Source organism: Neurospora crassa, linkage group I (genome assembly GCF_000182925.2).
Source record: "Neurospora crassa OR74A linkage group I, whole genome shotgun sequence".
NCBI classification, from domain to species: domain Eukaryota; kingdom Fungi; phylum Ascomycota; class Sordariomycetes; order Sordariales; family Sordariaceae; genus Neurospora; species Neurospora crassa.
Genome location: NC_026501.1, coordinates 5,360,839 through 5,378,613, shown reverse-complemented (window position 1 = coordinate 5,378,613; position 17,775 = coordinate 5,360,839). Strand labels below are relative to the sequence as shown.

The 17,775-nt window shown below is 52.5% G+C and overlaps 4 protein-coding genes across 6 annotated transcripts; 2 read left to right on the top strand and 2 right to left on the bottom strand.

The window, feature by feature from the left end:
• Nucleotides 1–525: 525 nt before the first annotated feature.
• On the bottom strand, nt 526–3,811 carry NCU10852. 2 transcript variants are annotated; one of them, XM_011395011.1, is made up of 4 exons: nt 3,788–3,811; nt 2,646–3,661; nt 1,347–2,522; nt 526–1,191 (listed from the first exon to the last, which is right to left on the bottom strand). In XM_011395011.1, exons 2-4 carry the CDS (start codon nt 2,799–2,801, stop codon nt 760–762), a joined length of 1,764 nt encoding a protein of 587 aa, XP_011393313.1. In that variant the 5' UTR covers nt 2,802–3,661; nt 3,788–3,811; the 3' UTR covers nt 526–759. The 2 variants fall into 2 exon arrangements, with proteins under 2 accessions (XP_011393313.1, XP_011393314.1); XM_011395012.1 differs by lacking the exon at nt 3,788–3,811 and having other exon boundaries at nt 565–1,191; nt 1,347–2,985.
• Nucleotides 3,812–6,521: 2,710 nt separating this feature from the next.
• NCU16397 (nuclear polyadenylated RNA-binding protein Nab2) lies at nt 6,522–8,968 on the top strand. Its single transcript, XM_011395084.1, has 2 exons — nt 6,522–7,328; nt 7,386–8,968. Exons 1-2 carry the CDS (start codon nt 6,937–6,939, stop codon nt 8,560–8,562), a joined length of 1,569 nt encoding a protein of 522 aa, XP_011393386.1. The 5' UTR covers nt 6,522–6,936; the 3' UTR covers nt 8,563–8,968.
• A 270-nt stretch (nt 8,969–9,238) lies between these two features.
• On the top strand, nt 9,239–12,227 carry NCU16396. 2 transcript variants are annotated; one of them, XM_011395083.1, is made up of 3 exons: nt 9,239–10,099; nt 10,195–10,860; nt 10,992–12,138. In XM_011395083.1, exons 1-3 carry the CDS (start codon nt 9,617–9,619, stop codon nt 11,799–11,801), a joined length of 1,959 nt encoding a protein of 652 aa, XP_011393385.1. In that variant the 5' UTR covers nt 9,239–9,616; the 3' UTR covers nt 11,802–12,138. The 2 variants fall into 2 exon arrangements, with proteins under 2 accessions (XP_011393385.1, XP_011393384.1); XM_011395082.1 differs by having other exon boundaries at nt 9,300–10,125; nt 10,992–12,227.
• Nucleotides 12,216–17,718, bottom strand: NCU09112 (hypothetical protein). Its single transcript, XM_953228.3, has 3 exons — nt 16,250–17,718; nt 14,974–16,196; nt 12,216–14,915 (listed from the first exon to the last, which is right to left on the bottom strand). Exons 1-3 carry the CDS (start codon nt 16,931–16,933, stop codon nt 12,998–13,000), a joined length of 3,825 nt encoding a protein of 1,274 aa, XP_958321.3. The 5' UTR covers nt 16,934–17,718; the 3' UTR covers nt 12,216–12,997.
• Between the last annotated feature and the right edge of the window lie 57 nt (nt 17,719–17,775).

Below are 17,775 nucleotides of genomic sequence, written 5' to 3'. Positions count from 1 at the left end.
ATTGCCCTACTCGTGCCTCCAGGTCATCTGTCTGGCTTAGGTCTTTTATCTTTCACCCCCATGACACCACCATTCGCCATTATCGACACATCACACGATGGGTAGGCGGACAAAAAACCAGAAACCATTGTCACAGATGGATGATTGCTTAGCTGTTACATCCCGCAAACCTCCAGATCCAGAACTTCAGATGATCGCTTCTTTGGAAGTTGACACTGCGATCCCCGGCTCTTTCGTCAACCATAGCTTTCTCGTTTTGGTCACATAGGTTAGCCGCTTCGGGATCATCCCGACCCTGGTGAACAGCACTCGCTAGTGACAGATAAAGCTGGGAGCATCCTGGGCATGGTCGATCAGCAAGAAGATCTCGGTTTTCTGTCATCGGCCGTGAGCCAAAGACAAATACGACCAGCGAGAACAAGACTGCCCTGGATGGCATTTTGAAACACCTCAGACACAGCAAGGTATTCGACCCTTATCTCTCTGCTAGGAATACTTACGCAGTGGTCGGGCTGTAGTAAAACCTGCTGGACAAGTGTCACAGAAAAGCCATGATATGTAGAGCAATTTTCGAAACGTTCCGATGTTGATTACGACTAAGCTATGTTCACAGCCGCAAGAACAAAACACAAGCAGCGCAAGGCCCTCCTAGTCCCTTACTGCGTCATTAAACCAAAGAACGCCGCAACCCAATTCGATTGTATCATCCGTATCCAGCAACGGCACGGTCGAGTCACCACGCGACCCTCCGTTCCGTTCTCAAACCCGCGGATACTCGCACGACTTGCCCGTCGGATCCTGCGTACACCACGTCATGTACACGGACGACGACTGCACGCCCCTGGCGACCAAGCGCTCCCTGAGCTCCGACAGCCTCGGCGCCGCATCGAGCTGCGTCCGGTTCTGGCCAGTGGCCGGGTCGATGCGTCCGGACCAGAGAACCTCGCCAGCAGCACTGGCCCGCGGCCAGATGATGGTGTCGAGGGCAATGGGGTCAATGGACTCGGCCCATACGGCCACCTCGCCGCCGAGGATGAGCTTGGCCTCTTCCTCGGTCAGGTTGGCGGCTGGGTCGTACGAATAGACGTGGCGCCAGCTCTTGTAGGGGCTGCACCAGTCGAGGAAGGGCGAAAAGGCGGCGTAGTCGGCGTTGTCAAAGTTGAGCCATTGGCCGCGGCCGCAGTCGAGGTACTAAATTTTGGTTACTTGTCAGCTTCTTTTCTTTGCTTTTCCACTTGCGGTTCAGATTTCATTGCTGTGGCCCCCCCCCCCCCCCCCCGCGTCCCTTGCGTTTTAATTCTTGTCTTTCAGGCTCCAAACAAACATCGAGATGAGGGTCAACTTACCCAAAAGTTGTAATTGCTATCAATCACCTTGTGGCCTCTGCTGGTCAAGTTCTTGACCGAAGACTGACCAAGCCACGTCTGCACCACGACATCCTTGCCAAGATTGACATTCCACTCGATCGGAATCTCCTCCCAAGTGAGGGGCGTCAGGCCCTCCTTCCTGATGCGCTCGTGCTGCTTATCGACGAACCTCTGGAGCAGCGGGCGCAGCACCTCAGTATCATTCGACTTGATGCCATCGTCCAACATTGAGTCGTTCCTGTTCAGCTCGTCCCCGCCAGTGTGGAAGTAGGCCGAGTACGGCGCAACGCGGGGCAGCAGATCGTCCCACAGCTTTCCGAGAAAGTCGTCGACCTTGGTGTCGTTGAGCTTGAAGGCGCCGCAAGGAGGCTCGACGCAGTACCACTGATACGGCCACTGGTCATATGCGACAATAAGGTCCGGGTGCGAGAGCGACAAGGACCCGATGTGGCCCGGCATGTCGATCTCAAAGTACACCTGCACGCCCCGGAGGGCACCGTACTTCTGAATGAGGTCGATGTCGGCGGGCGAGTACGTCTGGCTCGAATGGTAGGCGCCCTTCTCGGCCACCTCAGGCATGGAGATGATCTGAAGCGGCCATGATTGCGAATCGGTGACGTGCACGTGCAGCCGGTTGAGCTTGCTGGTGGCCATACCATCAATGGTCCGGAGGATGTTCTTTACGGGCATGAATGTGCGCGCAACGTCGAGCAGGATGCCGCGGTGCGGGTACTTGGGCTCGTCCTTGATCTCAACGGGCGCGTACGGCGTGTACCACGATGTGCCGGTCGAGTGCTGGTAGAAGAGCTGCGTGAACGTCTCGAGGCCGTGCAGCACGCCGATATAAGAGTCAGCCGTCAGCTTGACGTCGCCCTCGACGCTAAGGGTGAGGCTGTACGCTTCGCTGACCTCGCCGGCCAGTGCGGGTTTGAAGGCGGTTTTGGCATCTTTGGCCGTCTGATCGATCTCGAGCGACTTGATCCAGTTCTGACCCTTGTAGAGGTCGGGCTCGAATTCAGACAGCTTTCCGCGGGGCTGGAGCATCCAGGGGACGATGTTCCTGGAGAAGATGGAGCCCAGTGCGCGCGAGACGCCGGCATGGACGATCTCTTTGCTGCTCAGGCTTGAGGCGAAATAGTCTTCTTTGTAGACGAGCTGTTGTTGCGCTGGTGTTTTAGTGAACAGGCCCTCATAGCCCGGACCAGCAGATCCGCCCACGTTGTTGGATGAAGAGAGAAAGAAAGAGGAGGAAGAGGAGGAGGAAGTCGGGCGCCTTACAGGTTCTCCATTATAGGTAACGTTGATCTTCGGATGCAAGTACAGACTTGAGTTGCCCTTGGTGAAGCTCTGCGGTGCCGGCCATATCGCGGATACTGGCTCGAGGAGGGCAACGAGTGAGACTGCAAGCAGCCTCAGCGAGGGCACAAAGACCATTTCTTGACAATCAATTCGGAGTGTTGTGAAATCTCGTTGAGATTATCAATCCCAGCTACTGAACGGGGGCAGTTCGTTATGATATACGAGGTGACGCAGATATCGGGCGTGAACGACTTGAACCAAAGGTACGAGGTTGATGAAATGGAGGACAAGGCCCTGAGAACAAGGGAAGAGGTTCTCTTTTAAGAACGTTATACAAGGGCTAGAACTTGGTAAACAGAAATGTGAGGGCTTAGAAGGAGTGGCTTGGTTTTTTATATTGGATGAGAGAGTGATCATCCGAAAAGCGGTTGAACCTTTAAACGTAAGAAGGGCCGGTGACCAATCGGACAGGGGTATCTACCCTGGTGGCCTGCCCCTTGTTGTTGTGTTGCAACACAGCAGGTAGTAGAGACGGACGGATCATGGATGACCATCCGACCATCCTCCATCATATTGCTGTCTTGTCCTGTCTTGTATTGTCTTGCCTTTTCTGTCGGAAAACCTGCATACGCCGTCCCTCTACATGCAGTTACAAGTGTTACCTCAGCCTGACTTCCCTGGGCTTCCTGTTGTTGATTTGCAGGGTTCGTTGGCAAAACTAAATAGTTGGCAGGTAAGTATCTGCAGTGACTAACTACCAACATGGTATGCTGAAAAAGCAACACGCGAGAAAGATGCGACGCAACGAATAAGCGACTGTCAAATAGATCAGTTAGGTTGGATGGCCAGACGAGACTCGGTGGTGGATCACAGATCACAGCCGCCGCTCAGGGTCAGGTTAGGTAGACAGGGCAGTACAACAGGGTATGCTAAGCCCTAGAAAACCTCCATAGATCAAGTCGAAAAGAGTCGAAAGACAGTAGACAACGAAAAAGCTGTTGGAAAAGAAGGCTTGTGAGATACCAATCGGGCCACCCAAGAAAAATTCAACTCCAAAGATGAAAGGGGTGTGACTTCCGTACGCAGTAAGCAGTACGTAGGCACAGGAAGCTCGTACATACTGACTACTAAGTACCCAACCCCCGGGCATCCAGCCCATGGCACTCAGCGTATTTGCGCCGTTCATGAAACTCTGTTGTTCAATTAGACCATTGACCCATAGAAGGTTCTTTGTTTGTCGCTTTGGATGTTCGACTTCTTGGTGTTTCTGATTTTTTGCCGCGTCATGCGTCGGAAGTATGGGTAAAGGTGATGATGTCCCAACATTATCTTGTTGGTTGTAGGTGCAATCGCTTTGGGGGACGTAGGTAATGATGTAATGTGCTTGGTTCGCCTCTTTCAAATAGCAGCTGCAGTGCTGTTCGTTGCAATACAGTGGAGGTGTACTGTGTACAACTCTGCCAGCATCTACTTTGTTAGCGCAAAATCGCCACCCTACAGTATTTCAGGGGTTCAAACGTGGTCAAACCAGCCATCTTTTGTACGAAAACCAGAGTTCCTTACACACTTGCAAATCACCACGCTAACAGGGCCAATGTCGGCAGAGGTGTACAAGTGCGAAACGTTACGTCAGAGGGATTTAAGCTTAGTGGACCTAAGTTTTGGAATAACAGCTTTATGGGAGACATGGAAACGTCTTTTTGGTCGATGGCGAAGTGTGCGAAGAAGAAAAAGATCGAACAATATTTTGGTATGTTTTAGTGCAAATGTGTTCGGCGCCAGTGGTGGTGGTGGAGTGGTGGCAGTACCTACATCACAGGTCTCTGAGGTACGTAGCCGGTAATGTATGTAGTGTATACCGATAAAGTCACTCCTGTGCGGAGGACTACCTACACTCTATGGGTTGAGGTTCGCGGACGGTGGGCCCCAAGTACGGTAAGTTACACTACAGCTTTTTTCTGGTCGGTAAGCCATGCGTTACAACACTACTCATGCATATGCTCTCTCCCTGTGCTCTTCGCTTGGCTGTGAGCTGAATGGAAATCTTGTGATGCCATGCCACGATGAACTGCGCCCCGGAACGGAGTTAAAGAGGGGCGAAAGATTTTTATTTGTTTCTTAGATCGTACATGGAAAAGGCTTTGGGCGGCCGTGCTTCCGAAAAGAGTGACACGATTGTAGTTGATGTCTGAATGTTCACACCTCCCCTGCGTGTCCTGCTTCTGGCAACTCGAGCCTCAATGTAGGGCGAAGGCGGTGTTCTGGCAGTCCGGCATACTCTGCCTCGTAGTGACAGATCTTGAGGTCAGCCCGGGTCGTTGGTTCGCTACTGTCCTTCTCTAGTAATGTTTACATGTTAGCAAAGCCGCAAGGGGCATGCGTCTGGAACGACGATGTCTTGTCCAACGAGGAGGGAGGGGTGGTTTATAAATAATTCTTAGTGGTTGCACCGCAGTTAGGAGGATCTTGTTGTCGGGCGCCACTCAGCTGCCATACTTGATCTGTAGCACTGCTCGTCTGTGATAAGCCACGATGCGATCCTTTTCTTTTCCTCCTGCTGATCTGGGACCTGAAAGGGTAAACGCGCTTGCTGTATTCGAAGAAGAGGTAACAGAGAAGACACCGGTTGCTGCTCAGCTGCCCGAATCCTTCCAAGCGGTTTCGACCACGGACCGAGTGGAACTCAAAGGGCATCCCGATCCGTTCGTAACACGTCGGTTCCGGTGTGCTTTTTGTAGTTTACCACGCTTCAGCGCAACAAGGCCTATGCGTCTTGACCTAACATAACACCACAACATCGATATCCCGTCAATGGTCCACCGAGAGAGAGCAGACCACGGACGAACGGCTATCAGTGCTGTGAACTGGGTGACTGCCTAGGCTTCAACTGATCTGGCGGTAGACGGCGTCAAAAGTTGAATCCATGAGGGGTCGGAGCAAAGGTAGCTCGAGGCTCGAGTTCGTATCGTCAATCTTTGGTGCCCAGTCAAACGTGGAATTTGTTCCTTCATGATGTCGGCATGGCAGAAGCGGTATACACGGCACACGCTGTAGATCTACAGATGTCGTCCTCGGGCAAACATGGTGCGGAAGTGGAAGGTGGGATAGTCTAATCCAGCACCGTTGTGCTATGTACACCCACGGAAAACGTTCTTCCCCGCTGCCCTGCCAAGGCTTTGTAAGCTAGGTCGTATGTGGATTGTGCAGTGCTCTAGAATAACGTTGATGGTGCGCGTTCGGGGTTCGGACATGCAAGGCGAAATAGAAATCAATCAAATTGTCCGAAACCGGTCAATGACTTCATAAACAACGGCTTTGTTATGCAGTCTGTATGCGAAATTTACACCCATACCAGCAAGAAGCCCTTGAAATCGAGTGATAATGGTAAGAAACTAGACAAATGCTGAGAATCAAACTTTTCTTGTACACTGATACAGCTAAGCGTATCGGTATTATTAAGCAGTATAGGCCGATAGCTGTCAATGTTGAGGTCCTTCGCTGGAACTAGTACACTGGTAGCCGCTGTATTAAATCCGAACACAGCAGGTATCATATGTGTTATGTGTAGTTTAATAGCAATGGCCGGTTCAGCCGTTTTCCGGAATTGAAAAGACTGTTGCTGACAAAAGCGAGTCAACAGTGACGGAACCAAGTGGACCGGACTGGATTTACCCAGTTCCTTCTTTGACAAAGGTGTTCCGTCCCTTGAATGGAAGTGAAGAGGACTGAACCAATCAGCGGATATCACCCGCACTATGGTCATTCTAGCCACTGACAAGCCACAAGCGCTACCTTACTGAGCATACACCAGCCACAGCTGTCAGAGCAAGTCTCGAACACACGTTCAGTTCTGCTCGGCTTGGAACCAGGCTTCAAGCTCCAATTTTGAAAGCTTTATCTTCAAATCAACCTACACGATCTCTCAACCTACATCTTACGACCCGACAGCGTTCGTATCATTATCATCCGCGCGCAATCCACGATAATTTTGACAGCGTTGGTTTCCTTTGCACAGAACCGCTACACGAGCCCGGACCGACGGTCGCTTTCAACGTTCGCGTTCTTGACCGAGCAAGACTAAGTAAGGTCTGCACCGCCTGCGGCCTTGCGCTGATCGATTTCGCCGCCGCCATCTCGACACGAATTCGTCAGCTTTCATAGTCATCGGCTCTCCGTCGTGAACGTTCAAACCCAAGACGACCCTTTCACTCCCGACCTCGCGCCTTCGTTCACCATCGTCCCAATAACGCCACCCCGCCGATCGTGAACCATGGCCACCGAACTCACCACTGGCACCCCTCTAGCGGATGCCCTTAATAACGCCATCCAGGAGAAAATCGTGGAAGTGGGATGGGCTGGCAACACCACCGAAGCGGCCCCCATGGCCGAATACCTCGTCCTTATGCTGGCCAACGGCAAAACACAGGACGAAGTCGCCGCCGAGATTTCTGGCGACCTTCTCAGTCTGGGACCTGACGACCCGACCGCATTGCACTTCGCTCAGTGGCTGTTTGAGCAACAAAATGCACTCATTCCACAGTTCAGCTCCGCACCTGAGCCCGTAGCCGACGAGCAGGGCGTGATGGATACGGCACAAGACAATTCAATGGGCGACTTTAACATGGACGTCACAACAGACGGTTCTGGCAATGAGCTCAACGCGTATGTCACTTCTTCATCAACCCTCTCTAGACCCGGTACCCTGCTAACATTTCAAAGTCCCACTGGACCCAAGGCTATGCGAAACGGAAGCGGCAACGGCATGCGCGGTGGACGGGAAAAGCGTATCATGGGCCAGATCAACCGTGCCATGGACAGGACCCACGACCCCAACGCCGCTCTGCATCGCGTTCGCGGCCAGTCAGGAAACGAGAGGATAGCGCGAGGCCCTCCTACAGGCCCGAGAATGGGCGTCGGAAGACAGCCACGTACGACGAACACACGTGTTGCCAGCATCGCGCAAGGATTGGCGAACATGGGCGGCCCTGCCGGCCCTGGTGGTATGGGCCCGATGAACCCGATGAACGGCATGAATGGTATGGGCGGATTTGGCCAGCCGGACATTATGGCGATCATGGAACAACAAAGGCACATGTTGCAACAGATGCAGATGATGATGCAACAAAGTGGTGTTGCTCCCAATGGTCACGGTCCCCATGGACATGGTCGCGGTCACGGACGCCCGCTATATGAACGCACGAGCCGGCCAAACTTCCGCCGTGGTGGAGGCTTTCAAGCTGGCGGCCACCAACACCCACAGAGCTCGGATGCTAGTCAAGGCGACGCTGCTCAACAAGGTCAGCAGGCCGGTGAAGATGTCGACATGGTGCAAGCAAAGCGCGAGCCCCCGAATCCCGAAGAGACGGTCTGCAAGTTCAACCTTCGCTGTTCTAACCGCGATTGCAAGTTTGCCCACCAGTCTCCCGCGGCGCCGCCTAATATCACAATCGACGTGAAGGATGTCTGCAGCTTCGGAGCGGCTTGCAAGAATCATAAGTGTGTCGGCCGCCACCCATCGCCGGCGATCAAGGCGGCGCATCAGAGGGAAATGGACTGCAAGTTCTTCCCCAACTGTACCAATCCTCACTGCCCATTCAAGCACCCCAGCATGCCTCCCTGCCGAAACGGCGGCGAATGCAAGGTGCCCGGATGCAAGTTCACCCACGTCAAGACGCCTTGCAAATTCCACCCGTGCACCAATCGATTCTGCCCATTCTCTCATGAAGAGGGTCAACGCGGTACATTCCAAGATAAGGTCTGGGTAGCCGGCGAAGGAGGCGAGCAACAGCACGTCAGTGAAAGGAAATTTGTGGATGAGAACGCCCCCGAAGACGTGGTCTTGCCTGGGTCTGAGGATCAACAAGCGGACGCCAACATGCCCGAGGTTGTCGTGTGAGTGAGGGGGTAAAGCAAGGGAAAAGGTGGGATTGTTCAAGGCATGTGCCTTTTAGGAGATATGTGGCACTTGTGCAGGCAGGGAAATGGACCAGAAGGACTTGGCTGGGATTCAGGAAGGTGTTTTGGTCCTGTATTATATCACTGGGATGTGTGGGTCAAAGACTGGATGCTTAGATTTATTCATGATTGCTGTCCATGCGGCGTTCCGGCAGGAAGGGGTTAGCATACAATTGGAATCCAAGGAAGGCGTCAACTTCGTCTACATGTTTTCTATACTGAGTAGGGTGTTCTATATTGGAGGAGGGTATACCTATGGCACTGGAAGGGAGCAAAGGAATTGGTCCCCGTAGCGTAGCGGCATTTGCAAAATTTTGAGCCAATAGCTACAAACATTATACTTTGATTTACTACAGCACTTCCTGCTGGGGTGAGTCTGTCGATTTTACGTGCGATATCCTGTGATGACCCGGCCACGACCGGCTTGCCCGGCAGTTGGAACGGTGGTTTGTGGCATCACCATGACCGGCGGGAACGGCTCAACCCCGGCTTGGTCTGCCGTGGCTCGACCTGTCAGGCCACTCGAAGCACATTAGCGTGCCGAAGAGGGGTAGCCTTGCCGAAAGCCAATTCTTGTAGATTTTTGAAACTGGACCTGTCCACCCCGCACCATCGGTTCATTCTCCAACAATATCTTTTTCTACCTTTTTTTTTCTTTTTTTTCTTTTTTTTTTTTTTCCTTCTCCAAACTGCTTGTCAAAATCTCTTCACGGCTGGGTATTCAGTTGTGCGTTCCACGAACTTGGGCGGACAAACACATACGCAGATTAGTCCACCAAGATCGGATAGCAGTACAAGGTCCCTTGCATGCTGTGCTTCACATGCATGGTGGCCCCTTGTTCTTCCCGTTAACAAAAACCTAATTTCAACTCTTCGGCCCGGCGACATCATCAACGCTTGTCGGCGACAACAGCCTCCTACATATCTAACCCGAAGCCAACACGGCGCGCCATCGAAGGGCGCGGCATGCGGATCACGAAGTCCTTAAATTTCTCATGATGTACAACACCAGTCAGCGCAGTCTGGCGCGCAACACGCGACGGTGCGTCAGCAGCAAGTGGGCGCAACCAGCAAGCCTATCGACTTCACGGCTCGCAAGCACTTGTGCTTTGGGCTCCCCCGTAATCACCAAAAAGAGGCGCAATGCAACCTCCTACGCTCTCTCCTCCACCGGCAAGACTCGATCCTACTTGACGTCGGTAACGCCACCAAAACCAGAGACCCCGAGGGATATCGCGATTCTGGGAGGTGGTCTGACCGGCTTGGCCACCGCCTTCTTCACTCGCATCTACAACCCCCATGCACGCATCACCGTCTATGAGGCGTCCAATAGGCTCGGCGGATGGATTGATACGGAGGAAGTCGAGGTCATAACCCCGTCAGGCGAAAAGGGCAAGGTCCTATTCCAGCGCGGTGGCCGCATGCTCAAGACGATGAACGACAAGCCCAAGTACGATGATCTGGTCTTCTGGAAGTTAGTATGTACAGCCTCTGCTGGACGCCGGTATGTACTCGGTAGCTCCCTGGGCTGGATTGTCCTGGCTAATCTGCTTTGATTTTTGTCTGTCAATAGGTGAGCGCACTCGAGCTGGAAAACGAACTCCAAGTTAGGAGCAAAGACGAGCCTTTGGGCAACTATATCTATTACCCCGATCATCTAGTTGCCATGCCGCAGCCCATCTTTGACCAGAATCGACCCCTCGATTCGGCTGATTCGATCCTCAAAACGGTGAAAACACTCTTAGACGAGCCCATTTTCAAGGGTGCAGTTCCGGCCGCTATGAAGTACTTTTTCAGGGGCGGGCGCAAATTGACGCTCAAAGACGGAGAAGATCTATCTGTCGGCGAGTTCTTCGGGCGCGCTACGGGAAATCGTGAGCTGATTGACAACACCCTCGGCGCTTTGATGCACGGCGTATGGGGCGGCGATCTATGGAATCTCAGTATGCAGAGCGGCCTGTTCTCCAAGACGACTTTACCGAGCCCCGAAAAGGGTAAAATCTGGTATCCAAGGGAGGACGAAGAATTGAGGGAAAGGATGTTCAGGCTCCACTCCCACGCCAACGAAATGTTACGCAATTTGATGGCCAAGGGAGAGAACTCGGAATATATCTGGTTCAAGAAGGGCTTTAGCACCCTGACGGACGCGCTCATACGGGTCTTGAAGCAGTTGGGGGTCACTTTCAAACTCAACGATCCTGTGCAATCTATCTCTCTTCATCCATCCGAAAGGATAGCGGTACGTCTTCTCTTTTTTTATTTTTCTTTCCCTTCTCTGTCTTGGGGGAGGGGGGAAAAGTTTCTGCTGCTTCGATCAGGCTGATCATAAGCCAGTATTATGCCATACAATCTACTAACTCTTGACGCCAGATAAAATCCACCAAAACTGTTCAAAACGCCCTATACGACAAGGTTGTGTCAACGATCTACGCAAAGACACTAGCCGGGCTCACCGTCAACAAGCTTCCCTCCCTAGCCCGCTCGACCGCCGTCACTATTCGAGTTGTCAACATCTGGTATCCAACCCCAAACCTCAACGCACCATTCAATGGTATCGGCTATCTTATCCCCTCAACCACGCCCCACAACGAGGAGGGTGTCCTCGGCGTGCTCTTCGACTCGGATCGCGAGCACCGCGGCCGCAACTACGGCGGCGACACCGTTCCCGGCACCAAGTTCACCGTCATGATGGGCGGCCACTACTGGGACACCGAGCCCTCCTACATGTACGATGAGAACAAGTGCATCGCTATGGCCAAGGCCGCGGTGGAGCGGCACCTGATGATCTCCGAGTCGGACGCCGCCGGCGCCGTGGCCATCACCAAGCTCTGCCACAACTGCATCCCCCAACACACGGTCGGCCACCGCGAGCGCATGGTGAACGCGCACCACGAGCTTCTGCGGGCCTTCAAAGGCAACCTCGCCGTAGTCGGCGGGTCGTATCAGACGCCCGGGATCAACAGCGCGCTGCGCGGTGCTGCGGACATTGCTTTCCAGATATCGGGTGGGTTCTGGGGCAATTATGCCGGGGAGACGGTCGGGAAGACGGGTCTGCAGCGGTTTGTTAGGCCGATGTCAGATTCTTGGAGACAGGCGGAGAAGGGGGACAAGCGAGCGTTCCCGTTGAAGTTTGGGCACCCGCCCCTTCCAGAATGGCATGAAGAGGGAAGGGACGATTAGGTCTACTGCTGTAGTAGTGAGGACATGACCGCACCGGCAACGCAATAGAAGTACATGAAAAAATTTGTGAAAAGAATCGGAATATTCAGTGTATGGTCCAGATAGTGTAATGGGGTTAAGCTAGGTCGCCTACCTACTCTACTTACCTGTGAGGAATGGGGATAGACCTGAGACTGGGGCTAGAAAAGGTTTGTGTGCAATGAAAAAGGACCAGTTTCTTGGTTCCATACCCGTTCTTAGCTCTCATGCTGTTCATTGAATTTTTTTCAGTAAACGGTCAAACATTCTGTATTAGTTACCCAAAGAACCTGTGAAGGTTATATATCCTATTTGCCCGTTGGTTTTCGGTGGTCACCTCATTCTACTTGAAACTTGGTGGTCGCTCACAAAGCTTATATATAGAAAGAACATTGGTGAACATTTCCCGAGGATCAATCCCAGCAAGAAATGTGCAGACTCGCGAAAGTTACCGATAACCACTTGTAAACTTTTCTGTTCTCTTTCGATTTCCTCTACGAGCCGTGTTTATTTCGGACTTTTCTGTTGAAGTTGATTACCCAGGCGATGCTACACCTCCAACAATCGCTTGTTCCGTAATTGACCTTTAGTTCAGTTTAAAACTAGCCCACCTCGACGTAACTCTGATCGTAGTATTTATGTATGTACGATCAGCTCCATTGTGTTTTTTTATGAGTGAAATCACCACCAAAAACTGGATGATGTGTATGGGTTTCATGCTGGCTGGCTAACGCTCTTCCACCAAACGCGTCATACTTGCTTTCTTTCTCTAGACCTCCTTCTCAGTCTCTCTCTCTCTCTCCCCTTCTCCAACCATTGTCACCTCCCATCGCTCAGAGCAAGTATGTATATAGAAGGGACATTTTTCCTATAAGGTCTCAATTCCCTCCGTTTTTCCTTTTCCCCCCTCGCCCCCCTTCACCCCAGATGCGTATTTAAACGAAAGGATCAGTCGATACGGGTTCACTTAAACTTCGTTTTCCTTTTCTGTTTTCCTTCCTTGTGTATTTTTTTCGTTGTTTTATTTTTATTATTTTTGGATTCAACGTGTCTTCGCTCCATGAATGCTCCATAACAACTGATACAACTACGACTTATGTACATCCACTGTCACCATCCGGATTTCCTTTTTGTTGTTCGCTTGACCGCTGAATGGCTTTTATAAGGTTTCCCTACATCTAGTCAATGACTACTACAGGGGCATTCTTCCCGCCCATCCCGCCATTAGCACCACCACCGTGACCCGGCTGTCCCTGCGGCACACCCTGAGGACCTGCTTGGCCGTGAACGGATCTCTGGCCTTGTGGGCCCTGACCTTGCTGTTGGGCGTGTTGTTGAGCGGCCTGCTGCTGTTGCTGTTGTTGCATTCGCTGCATCGCTTGTGCCTGTTGTTGGATCTGATATCGCTGTTGCTGCTGCTGTGCCTGGGTTTGAGGGCCTGACTGCCGCTGTTGTGGTGGCTGGCCGGGATGTGCGCGGTTGACGAATGTGTTGTTGTTATTACTGCTGTTGTTGGCGCGGGCTTGTGCCTGGCGCTGAGCTTGGAGCTGGGCAACCTGAGCTTGCTGGAGTTGGACCTGGGTATGGAGCTGAGGCTGAGCTTGAGCTTGCGGTTGATTTACGTTCCGATGCTGCTGTTGTGGTTGGGATGGCGTAGGTGGTTGCTGCTTCGGTCGTTGCGGGGGCATTCCCTGTGCAGCCTGTGCAGCCTGTGCAGCCTGTGCAGCCTGTGCAGCTACCATCTCCTGGGGTGTTTTCTGAGGTCCTTGTTGAAGATCCTGAGTTCCACCTCCTGGATGCGGGCTGGTGCCGGGCGGTGGGGGAAGTGTACCGACCAGCGATTTCACCGATTCGCTGATAGACCATAACAGTGTTTCAATGCCAACCTTTGGGTCAGCAGCGGCGCTGGTACCGAAGGTCTTCCTTCCGTCGCCATGGGCGTGCCATACCGACCGCTGTAAGAGTGTGTCAAATTCGTCCTGCGGAGCGTTAAGAGGTCGTTCGTGCCCCTTTTCATCAGTGCGCTTGACGTGCCACAACAATCTACCTTTGCGACCCATAGTCTTGATATCAAGACACAGCAGTCGCCGAGTAGTCGGAGCAGGGAGTGTGAACCTAACCGTTACCCACTCCGCGGCTTTGACCACGATCGCCACATTGCCTGCGTTCTTCGCCGCAATGCTTTCCCACTCGTCCTCAATTCTGTCCAACACTCTGTACAGCGGCAGAGAAAACGGTAGGTAAGACGGGAGGAGCTCGGTCTTGGTGGACTGTGCCATATCTTGCAACATATCTAACGCGCGGATATGAGGGTTTCCTTTCTCGAGAGTAAGGACAACCTTGGCATCTTTAGGAAGGTCTAGGTGTACGTTCCATGCACGAGGACCTTGTGGGGGACCAACAACAGGTTCTGCTGGGTCATTGCTGTAGGTAAAAACAACCTCGCGGAGCGCAACACTCTGAGGAATGGCGTTGCTACCAGCCAGCCTTATGGCTTCAACGAACTCCATCAAGCGTTCCAGGGCCTGTACGCGATCGGCGAGTAAATCGACTACGGGGGTACCCATATCCGCCCGCAACTTAAGCGAGAACTGGCCTGTACGATGGTTGTACACCACATCGTGGTCTACATTTCCGCGGAGAGACTTAAACTTGTTCCTGTCAATCACGGTTAATCTAGCTTCTGCTCGGATGCTAGCTGGCGTATCACGCCGGACCGCCGTGGCATCTGCTGGGCCCTCTTGGTCACCTGTGTGACTCCGGACTCCCTTGAAGATGATAGGTACGAAGTCCTTTGCCCATGTCAAGGTACGGCTACTGGATCCAGGACGTTGTTGAAGCATTTCCGACAGCCGCACATAAATCGTAGGCAGCCTTACCTGGGGCGGTAGGCTGTGGTTCGGCAGCTCGAGTGCGGTGTGTGATTTTTTGAGAGTGTGTAGCTTGCGAAGATCGGTGATGTGTGAAATCATGCCAGCAGCGTAGACGGACAGATTTCGGAAGAAGGTGTCGGACAACGTTAGTTGGTTGGAGGTCATGGGCATTTTGGTGAACAGCCTCAGGCGGCCGGCAGGGAAGTTAGGTTTTGGTGGTGAACTATTCAGGGTTAGTCCATCATCAATCATTGAGCTTATCTGACGAGGGTTAGACTCACAGGTCGACTAGCCACCACTGGTCACCACCGAGACTCATGCTTATCATGACAAACCATTGTCGTGTCATCCAGTTTGCCTTCCGGAGCCAAACTGCCTTGAAAGCTTCCCGAGATCCTGAAGCATCCGAGTAGACGATAGTCTTCGTCTCTTCCTGAGTAATTGGCGGACGGCAAACAAACCAGCCTATACTCCTTACACGGCTGTTGAGATCTTTGACTGCATGGTCAAATCTTAGTTGTTCCATAAGGTTTGCGCCTTCTTCCGCCACATTGGAACTGGTATTCAGCTTCATTTGTCCCTTCAAGAAGACCGGGGACCGCGGGAACATTGTAAAGAAGCCCGTCAATGGTTCGATCTTGATGACAGCCTTGTCATTGTCGAATAATTGTACGGCCAAAGAAGAATTCTGCGGCTCCTCCTTTGAAATCTCCAAGTCAAGTCTTGCATGCTTCTGTGCAAACCGAGGTTTGCTGAGGAGCTTGCTAGATATGGATCTGAGTATGTATTCGACGTGACTTGCAATAACCGCCGTCAGAAGCTTTTCCGCAGAAATAGTCTCAACATTTAGCGGTATGTCGAAATCTTTGACTTCCTTGTTGTCGCGAAACCAACGTAGGCTGATGTAACTTGAAGGCTTCGAATCAAGGTCTCCTTCAACGCCCTTTCCGCTCCATACCCCTAGCAAAATCCAGCTCTTGGCAGTTTGCGAAGAAGGACCCTCCAGACCATGCGGAGGCTTGAGCCAGTACTGTATAGACATGGCACGGTTGAGTTTCTCGACCTTCAGGGTATCAACCCACCTGCCCATGGCGAGTTCCGTTGCCTGGCGACGGAACTCAATAATCTTCTGAGTTAACACAAATTCATGAAGATAATTATAGCACCCAGCCAAGCCCTGATCGCCTAGGATTGTATTGACTTTGTTCTCGAGGAATGTGCGCACACCATGCGACAGCTCTGCCGGAGCAGGGGTGAAAAGAAAACGGAAGTCGATGAACCAAAATTGCTGCTCAAAGTCCTCATCTCCGATCGTCAGGTCGACTTCAAACTCTCCCTTCACTTTGAACGTGACCCTTCCGTTCGCGATGTTGTAGTCCCGAAAAGCGGCCGGTAGCTTTTCGTGTTCGTCGAAGGTGAGTCGTACGCTGAGCATGGTATTGATGTTGTCGATAAACGCCTCTTTCTCCTCCCACGTTATAGGAGGGGGCTCGATGTATCCCAACTAACGTTGTCAGAACATCAAACTACAGAGCATGATCTGGGCCATCAACTTACCTCGGGCATCCAGGACGCTTGACCAGTTGTCAGGACTTCCAGGGCCGTCTTCAAATCTGGGCCCGGCACTTTCGCCCAGTGGAGATCCTGCTTCATCCTGATCAACTCCCAGAAGAGTTCCTGGTAGTGGGCCTGTTTGGTCAACAAATGTACCCTGATGTCAATCAGGGCTCCAACCTGAGCTGCCTTTCTGCTCCATTCGGTGATAACAAGGGTCTTGACCCATTTTGAATGCATATCCTGAAGGAAGTTGAGTAAGTGAACCTTCTTTTCGAGGCTTTCCTGCGATGTGTCGTGATTGTCCGCGGATTGGTGATTGGTTGTGCCATTCAGGACGCCTTGTGGCAGTGGTTTGGACGCAAGATATGCGATCTCGTCTTGCAACTTCGTGTGAGTCCACTGCGACAATCTGGTAAGGAGTAGGCTTAGAGGCATGATATCCGCCGTGATGTGTTGGATCTCGTCAGGCAGATCATTGAATTTAGTGCCGCCTGGCGGTTGGCTGTCCACATCCATGAAGGAGGCACCTCCGCCGTTCATCATGACTGAGGAGCCCGACATGTTTGCGTGAGCTTTGCCCTTATCTGGCGAGCCCTCCCGCTTGGCCACGCCTCCATTGACGCCGTTCGTCCACGAGTTTCTGTCGTGATGGGTGCGCACTCCGTTCATATGTCCGTTTTCCATCCTGCGCGTGCCCTACTGCCGCGCGAACAACCCTCGCCCAAGGAGCGTCCCCAATGTCGTGCGTTGGTGAAATAATCCCTAGAACTGTGGACGTAAAGACGGAAATCGGTCGATAACGAAACAGCTTCGGCAAATACAACAGGAACTCGGAAGCTTTTCGTGGAATGTCAGGGTAATCGTCGATCGTGTGACAGTCGTTCCCATGTAAGTGTTGATGATTTCGAAGTTGTAGCGAAGGCGAAAGAAGGCGAATGGTAAGAATATCAACTGGGGAATTTCTTCGTCAAGGAGACCCCGGGGAGCGCGCATCAAACGGCAGCTCAAACGTTGAGATTGGCGCAGACAGCACAGTTTCCCATCACTTCGTGTGGCGAGCGGATTGAAAAAGTTGCATTGGTGGGCGAAAGTAGGGCGCTGTGTTCGGATCGTGGTTGATGTCAAAGTAAGAGTCGCCAGCGGGTTTCAGATTTGCCCGGCAGTGGAGGTGCGCAAAAGTGGAAGTCGATCGAAAACACAACACGCGCTGGTTCGTAGAGTGAAGAAGGCGGTAGGTGAGAGTCTGAAACGGGACGCCTGCCCCAGTCGGTCAAAGAAGTCGAATTTTACGCTAGAAACGGAGGTCAAGGAAAAAGCGACAGGTGATCAAGTGGAAGTCGAAATGCGCGTGCGCGTGGATCACTTCTCTGGTGCCTTTGAAAGGTTCGTCGTGGATGTGCCGCCTCGGGCTGTTTGGCAGGCGAGGCAGGTTACCAGTGACAAATGTCCTCCCTGTCGGGCAGTCCGCGACGGGTGGGCGCCCCCAGGAGGAAGACCCAGGCCATCCACCTCATGGTGGTAGGTGA

Excerpts from the sequence above, each read along its gene's own strand:
- NCU16397 (XM_011395084.1), top strand. The coding sequence starts at position 6,937 with ATGGCCACCGAACTCACCACTGGCACCCCTCTAGCGGATGCCCTTAAT. Across the intron at positions 7,329-7,385 it reads TCTGGCAATGAGCTCAACGC|TCCCACTGGACCCAAGGCTA; the intron begins GTATGTCACTTC and ends AACATTTCAAAG.
- NCU09112 (XM_953228.3), bottom strand. The coding sequence starts at position 16,933 with ATGGAAAACGGACATATGAACGGAGTGCGCACCCATCACGACAGAAAC. Across the intron at positions 16,197-16,249 it reads AAGCGTCCTGGATGCCCGAG|TTGGGATACATCGAGCCCCC; the intron begins GTAAGTTGATGG and ends TGACAACGTTAG. Across the intron at positions 14,916-14,973 it reads CAGTGGTGGCTAGTCGACCT|TTCACCACCAAAACCTAACT; the intron begins GTGAGTCTAACC and ends AACCCTGAATAG.
- NCU16396 (XM_011395083.1), top strand. The coding sequence starts at position 9,617 with ATGATGTACAACACCAGTCAGCGCAGTCTGGCGCGCAACACGCGACGG. Across the intron at positions 10,100-10,194 it reads ATCTGGTCTTCTGGAAGTTA|GTGAGCGCACTCGAGCTGGA; the intron begins GTATGTACAGCC and ends GTCTGTCAATAG. Across the intron at positions 10,861-10,991 it reads ATCCATCCGAAAGGATAGCG|ATAAAATCCACCAAAACTGT; the intron begins GTACGTCTTCTC and ends TCTTGACGCCAG.
- NCU10852 (XM_011395012.1), bottom strand. The coding sequence starts at position 2,801 with ATGGTCTTTGTGCCCTCGCTGAGGCTGCTTGCAGTCTCACTCGTTGCC. Across the intron at positions 1,192-1,346 it reads ATAGCAATTACAACTTTTGG|TACCTCGACTGCGGCCGCGG; the intron begins GTAAGTTGACCC and ends ACCAAAATTTAG.